The sequence below is a fragment of the Pelecanus crispus genome, chromosome 3, assembly GCF_030463565.1.
Source record: "Pelecanus crispus isolate bPelCri1 chromosome 3, bPelCri1.pri, whole genome shotgun sequence".
Classification (NCBI taxonomy): domain Eukaryota; kingdom Metazoa; phylum Chordata; class Aves; order Pelecaniformes; family Pelecanidae; genus Pelecanus; species Pelecanus crispus.
In genome coordinates this window covers 73,361,349-73,369,091 of record NC_134645.1, presented here as the reverse complement: position 1 = coordinate 73,369,091, position 7,743 = coordinate 73,361,349, and the positions used below count along the sequence as shown (strand labels likewise).

The following is a 7,743-nucleotide window of genomic DNA, read 5'->3' as shown; positions in this document are numbered from 1 at the left end:
CTCTCCGAGCGAGAACTGAGCTCAGCACCGCCGCCTGCCTCGCCTCGCCGCGCCTCGCCGGCCGTCCCTCCCTCCCTCCTCCCCGCCTCCCCCCGCCGCCTCCCCCCGCCGCAGACGGCTGCGAGCCCGGATGGTTTGCGAGCGGAGTTGAGGGGGCAAACTTTGAAGCCCAGATGCCTGCGGGGCTGCGCGGCAGAGCGCGGCTGCTCCTGCAGGCACCTGCCGCCGCCCTCCCCCCCCCGGCGCTGCCGCCCTCCGCGGGGGCGGCCGGCCCCGCTGCCGGCGGCGGGCGCTGCGGCCGCGGCTAGGGCGGGCGGGCGGGCGGCGGGCGCGCCCCCATGCGGGTCCCGGGCTGGGGCGCGCCGGCGGCGGCAGGCGGGAGCCGGGCGGCGGCCGGGCGGTGCTCTCCCGCCGCCTGAGTGGGCGCGGCGCGGCGCGGCGCGGGACGGCGGCGCGGGGTGCCGGGAGCCATGGGCTATTGCAGCGGCCGGTGCACGCTGGTGGCGGTGTGCGGCGCGCAGCTGGTGAGTGGCGGCGGGGGCGGCCGGCGGAGGAGGGCGGGGGGGGATGGAGAGAGGGAGGGGGGCGGCGGGGCGGCTCCCCCGCCGCCCGGAGGGGGGACAGCGCCCGCGCTTTGGGCGAGGAGGGGGCCGGGCTGGGGAAAGGCGGGAGGTCGCGGGGTGGGAAATAGGGGCTGCGTTACAGGTAGTTTCGCGGAGGCTTTGCCCGGGAGGCTGCGGTGGGCGCACGGCGGAGTTCATAAACTCGGGCAGTTGTCCCCAGCGTGGGCTCAACTTGGTGCCTGGCTCCTCTGGCAGGCCGGTATTTGCCCGGCCTTATGTAAAGCCGGGACGCGGCCGTGGCGGGGGTGATGCATAGCTTGCAAACAGTTTGCCATACAGGTGTGTGTGTGTGTGTGTGTGTGTGAACTTGTTATGCCCGAGCTTTTCTGCAGACGTGTATTTCTTCTTTTTTTTGTGTTTTGGTCTTTCAGACTTATCGGCTAGTGTGTGTTAACATTGTATCATTATGTTGTTACAGCACTAAAACAATTATATATTTATACTTACCTATAGAGGAGACATGTGGCAGCACTCCTAAGCTCGGCTACCAGCCAAACTAGACCGAGTTTAAAAAGTAGGCACCGAGGTACAATAACAAAGAGGCTGCCTAAAAATAGATCTGCTTAGCAAGACGGTTAGCCCGTGCAATTGTATTGTGGTACCTTAAAAGTGGCTGGGTTTAAAGTTAAGAAACTAAAGAAATGTCCCTTTCTGCAACATATACGTGGATTATTTTATTGTTATCAAATCAGGCACGTGACGTATAGAATTCCTATGGATTTGGATGCAGTGGCACACAGCTAAGGACCTATCAAATAGACTATGCCCCATTTCTTATCTTCATTAGACCGAGTGTTCGTGTGCTAGCAGAACAGGTGCTGGAAGCACCTTTGTTAAGCAGTTAACCTTATAGCAGGAAGGAAATAATTCATGTTACTCTCTCCCTCTACCTCTTACTGAATAGTTTTGCTGGGAAAGTGTTAGTCGGTATCAATAGCAACCAGCATTGTCGCTAATGCCTCTCCTGCAGACAGGTACTAAGAGAACTACAGAAGAAAAAACCCAGTAGATTTCAGGGACCAAAATCAGTAAAACAGTACATAGGAAAAGGAAGATGTGTTAGCAGATGGGAAATTCAAAATACCTGTGGTCTTACTATTGGTTGTAATCAACCCTTAATCGTTTTGTATTCTGGAAAACATTTTATTTGTATATGCTGTTCTCCACTTAAGTTATCTGATTCTTTGTAGAATCTGTATCTAACAGATGTGATGTATTCATGCACAATGTCTAAAAAAAGAATCTTGAACAGAAGTAGTGAATGTTGAGTGGAATGGTAGGAATGTAACCTTTTCCAGCAATTTGGAAACATAAAATTAATCACTGGAGTTCTTCAGATCCATTTAAGTTTCAGAGGCATACTTTTTTTTTTTTTTTTCCTGCAAAGGGAACAAAAAATGGTTTAAATTGTACCTTTTACATGTAAAAGGGTTTGGTTTTTTTTTTTTTTTAATGCATTCAACAAACAGGAGGTTATGATGACTATGGAATGTTAAATTATTATTGTTCTGAAAGTCTGTGAAGGAAAACATATTTGCTAACTCATGGTGACAAAAATACATGCAAAACTCAGAGTAGCAACATCAACACAAATGCCCTGTAGGAATGTTTGAGCAGGTAGGCTGGCGTAGAATGGTAGCAATACTGTAAGCTTTCTAAAAGTGATTGTAAACTACAGGGTCATATATATATACACACACATTTTAGAAAAGTAACTATTATATTCTGGAGCTGCTTAAGCGAACTTTTAACATGTTTTGATAAACTGAAAGCAAATTTGGAAATTTTTACTGAGCAAGAAAAGGACGTGCTAGAAGCAACACAAACCTCTGAATCATAGTTGGCCTATGCAATGACATTTAGATAGGTTCAAAGCAGGAATAATCATTTACATGAGGAAAAAGTAGTTGGGAATGGAAAAAATGATGCGCTTCATTAAAATTGCTTGTCATGTTCCTTCATGTGCCATATAGCATCAGATGGGTATAGGTCATGAGTTTTAAGTCAAGGAGACAACTCTCTTAACCAGGCCTATGCGTGATTGATCAGTTGTCGCTACTTTTTAGGTAAAGACTACTTAAAGGAGCAAATGCTATCAAGTTTCATCCTCAAATTAGCAGCCACGTTAATGCAGATGCAAATCAAAAACAATGGATGAAGAAGTTATCTGGCCTGAGGAGAGGGGCGTTGGAAGCATTTCTCCAACGATAACCATACTTAAGAAAAAATTGCATAGACCTTTTAATGTGATGATCTTTTATTACTGGTACCTGGGCTTCAGTTTTAAAATGGTCATGTTTGAAGTAGAACATATACTGTTTTTTGAGGAAAAAAGTTTGTAAAAAGAAAGAGTTCTTCCATTTTTTTTAATGAAAATATTTTCTTCCACCTCTGCAGAGCTAGGGTGTGGTGATCTAATTGGTCTTTGTAGGCACTGTACAATAAATAACATTGAGGAATACTGCAGTTCAATAGAGAAGTTGTTGCATATCGTACATATATAGATGATGTAGGTGTCTGCAAATGGGCAAAAAAGGGTGGTTGTTTCAACTACTGGTGTAGGAGTAGAGCTACATCAACTTGAGAGACCCTGCGCAAGCAGAATTATTTTCATAAATACATATTAAATGCTTATAGCTAAGGCAATGTGCTGTACCATCAGATTATCAGAAAGCTCAAGGAATGTTTCTGTTCTCAAGGGCATACTGATCATTGCTCCCCTGCTTATTAACATACATATACCTTCCTGTTTGTGCTCTCATTTGTACTATGGAAAACAACCTTTGACAGCTCATTTTCCTCTGTGTTTGTAGCCAATGAGAAGAATTAACAGCAAGTAAGAGCTAATTTTGCTGATGTTAGGAACAAGACATTGCCTTCTGTAACAAAGTTAATTATCTCAAAATACCTTTTCATTTTTTTATCATAAAAATTTTGGTCTCTCTTGCCCTTTGTCCTTCTGAAGAGAACCCTGGGCATAGTGGCTCTGATATTTTTTTTGTTGTATGTCAACCATCCTGGTGGCATTGAAAGAATTCTCTGCTATTGCATTTTGTCCTTTAAACCTCTTTATTTTTGGGTATCTCCTGTTCTATTAATAGCTTACATCAGTAACACTAATATCTTGTTGCTTAGACTTTTTAATAGCAAGAGCAGCAAAGGTGAAACTGCCAAGATTATTCTTGGTTCAGTGCTTTCTGGAAGGCTTCAAGAGCCCCATGGAAACCAGCTTGAAACCTTCTACGTGTCCTCTGTGGCTGCTTGGGAAAACTCTGAGCGGTGGCAAAACAGTAAAAAGTACTGCTTGTTTTCAGCTTAGAAGCTCTCTTCTCAAGTGCAGTGATGAGAAAGGACAACATTTCATAAGGAAACTTCAAGTCTCTAGAAATCATTGCCTTATTGTTCCTATCCATCAGGCAAAGATTGCCATACTCCCAAAGCTAATTAGATGACAGATAATTCAGCCTTTGCACTGCCTTCTCTCAGTTTCCATCTGAATTTACTGAATTTATTTATATCATTCTTTTTGTACATTTGCCTGTGCTTTTTCTTTTTTTTTTTTTTTTTTAAAGTAAATTGTAATGTGGTTCAGATATTCTAACTATGTATTAAAAACTATATAAAATTTGTAGACAAGCTGCATAAGTGCCAAGGCTCAGCTAGAGATTCTGGGGTATTCAGTCTGATGCGCTAAAGGGGCATGTATTATAATGGGCACAAACTCCCCAATTTCTGAAAATAGGTGTCTTTCACAAGCATCAATGTATGACATTTGCAGTCTATCCTTTTCCTCACTAACACCTCGCCGTTTGGGGTGTAAGCACACTGACACACAACATGGCTGTATCTCTCTGTGACCTCTTCCAGTTACAATTCTGGCTGAAGCTGCTGTCCAAGTGTGTCGTGGCCAAGCAGAACGACAAAGGCACCAGATTTGGTGGCTTTTGCTACCATAGGCTCAGTCTTTATCTTTGCTTTGAGCTAATGAAAAAAATGATTGAAACGCTAACAGCTTTTATGAAAATGTCCTTGTTCCATGCTTTTCCTCAAATGAATAATGTGAATTAAGAGAAAAGTCAAATACTTTATTTCAAAAACTGAGGTAATTTCTATACCTATCGGTGATACCGATGTCCATAAACACATATTTAGTTACCTTGCTGCACATGAAGACACATTTTTGATCTGCGGCAAATAAAGTGCTGGAACCACTCAAACCCAGGAAATTAATTACAAACTGGGAAGTGGTGTCTACCGTATGTCTTCTGTAACTTCTTCTGATGTCATGAGAGATGCTCGTACTCTATATGGCACACATGATATAAGGATGATGAGTGTCCTGTTCTCTTCCAATTCTCACATGCATTATAAAACAATGGTACATGTAACTACAGAGAACAGAGCTTGGTTCTTGCAGGAAAAAGTCTGCCTTAGTGATCAGTCCTGTAAAGTTTTGGTTTGCCTTTTTAAAATATGAACAGCAAACATTCTTATGCTTGTTCAGACACTTCAGGAATGGTGATCATGGTAAGTTCTCATCTATATCACAAATCTTCCTACAAGGTTTAGCACATTTAATACCATGAATATCCTCGCTTGGGGAAAAACTCGTGTTTTAACAGTTTGCAGATTGACTTGTCTCTCTGGACCTTCAGGGAGTGAGGTTTGACAGATTAGAGCTGAGGTCCCTCTGAGAGCAAAGCAAAGGTGTTCACACCAGGTACTCTCTAGGATTAGCTACTCTCAGCTTTATGTAATAAAGAACATCTTTTTATTAATACAGACTCTTATATCATGCATATTATCAGGGTACTTTCCAATAGTACACCAAACCACATAACTAGTGTACGTAGCATGTTTATTTTTTCATTTTTGCTGTAGGGAAGCAGTAGTGAAATTTTTGGTGTTTGCTTTCAGTTGCTGGGTTTTGGGGAGGGTTGTTTTTTCTGTTTGTGTGTGTGTTTTAATTGTGTTTCATTGTCGCTGTTGCCAATGATTTTCAATAGCAGCTTTAGGAGAGAAGGGAATGGAAAATTCTGATGACATGTACATGTTCCTAAATTTTCTGCTAGCAAAAGGGGAATTAAAGACATGGGCTTTCCATGTGGAATGGAAAGTGATGTTGTTACTGCTTTTAGCCGGTGGATCTGTAGGTTTATCAGTTTAGAGAGTAGAAAGAATTGGTTTCTGAATTTTGGGTAGTACTTATATTTAAGTACTACCTTTGAAATTGTGACTACGTCAACAACTTCTCTCTGTGCCTTCTTTAAAGTTCTGCTTCTTGCTTTGTTTCAATTTTGATAGGAAAGAAAGTGAAAGTCTGAGTTTCATTGTATCCAAAACCATTGTGATTCTACTAGCAATGAAAAGAAAACAGTCCTGTGAATAGCAGACTTTCAGCAGATGTATGTTTGAAAGCTATTACATAACCCTAAGGAGTAGATTTTGAGGTGTTGCTGGGAATATATAGAACAAGGACCTGATCATGAATTCAGAGAGCTAACATCTTTTGTTGCTATAAAAGAAATATGTAGCAACCTTTTTAGGTTTAAGTGAGACCTTGGTAGGAAAGTAAACACGCTTTTTCTATTCTGTTTTTGAGATAAAATACAGAGGATTCATAACCAAACTGTTTTTTTCTGATAACTTGAGGTCAAAAATAGTGATGCATACAAAAATTGGATGTCGGAGGTAACAGTCCATTATGTCATTTAATTTTAGTGGCTTGACATTCACTATGAATGGTACAGTATTATTTTTCATAGGACTGTGAATGAATAATAATTGTGAATAACCAATCATGCACTTCAAGAAAAGCAGAATATGTTGTTTTAAGTTACAGGCTAAAAGACTTCAGACCAGCTGAATAGCAAGTTTAATTCACTGCTTTCTGAAGCTGAACTTCTTTAGAGTTCAGTGAGCAGACTCAACGTTCAGCTACTGTGATGATGGGTAGGAGAGAAAGGTTTAAATAGATTGAGAGAAGAGTTGAATAAACTACCTGCATATAGGGACCTAGAATATCTTACAAAGTTACTCTTCTTGTATAGCCATGAGGCAAATCTTTGACAGTAGGAATTAATTTCGTATTGGCAGAGATTTGAGCTAGCACCTTGAATGATGAGAAGCAGGGTGGTTTTCTTTTTCTTTTCTTTTTCCGTTTCTTTACAAAAAGCACTAAGTAAGCATTTTTAAAAGACACTAAAACCTCTCTGTAGTCAGTGGAGAGAAATTTCTCATTCTGTAGTCAACAGAAAGGAACAGGCTCCATTGCAGAATGGTTCAAAGCAGAAACATAATGTTTTGAGTTGGTAGTGACTTTACTGTCCCATGCTGAGCTGTGGGAATGTATACAATGCAAGTGCAGCACATAAGGTTTGTAAACAAGTACTTGGTGACTTGTTCCAGGAAAGAATCTAAATCCATTTGAGGTCTTCTCAATGTTCTGGTGCCTCCGATGCCATGGGTCTCAACATCTAGTTTCAGTTAGCATGAAGTTTTGAGAAACTTCCCTGGGCTTGGGGACTGATGAGATTCAGCCAGCGTCTGCTCTGGAGGCTGATGTCAGCTCCCAGTGAGCTACCTGGGTACCCCCATACACTCCAAACTGCCCCTTTGGTCCCCTGGTTCCACTGGGCTCAAGAGATTATCCCAGGTGTACAAAGCTGAAAGAGATAGCTATGCCCAGTGACATTTTGTAAGAAAAGGTGTGTCAGAAATCTTAAATTCAGACCCATAAGTAAATCCTGTAGAAATTCAAGTGACATTTAGCGGGGAATAACAATAGTAAGTATACTCATATTTGGGTGGGGACAAGGGTATTGGTGGTCTGACTAAATCAGAATAATCTCTCTAGGCTCCTCTGCAGTCAGAAGAGGGACTCCTTCAGGTCAGAGTGCCTAACGCTGTTTCTTGCCCTAAACTGCCCTTTAAGAGTTGTGTCTTAAGTAAAGTGGTCCTCCTGCTTAAGTAGGCTTTCTGGGAGGGGCAGGGAGAGAAGAAATCACAGACCCATTGTATGCTGTTTTGCCATCCACTGTACGTATTATTCATATTTTCCTCCCTCCTGCATTTTCACTAGTAATTTTACCGAGGACTTTTTGACTTTAAGGATGACTGT

General features: G+C 42.3%; 1 protein-coding gene across 1 annotated transcript in view; it reads left to right on the top strand.

Moving 5' to 3' along the window:
* The first annotated feature begins 470 nt into the window (after positions 1-470).
* The window catches only part of NKAIN2 (sodium/potassium transporting ATPase interacting 2), a 548,435-nt gene continuing 541,162 nt past the window's right edge, over positions 471-7,743 (top strand). The window contains exon 1 of the mRNA XM_075707629.1: positions 471-524. Within this exon, the coding sequence (XP_075563744.1) occupies positions 471-524 (54 nt within the window). The remainder of the gene's footprint in view (positions 525-7,743) is intronic.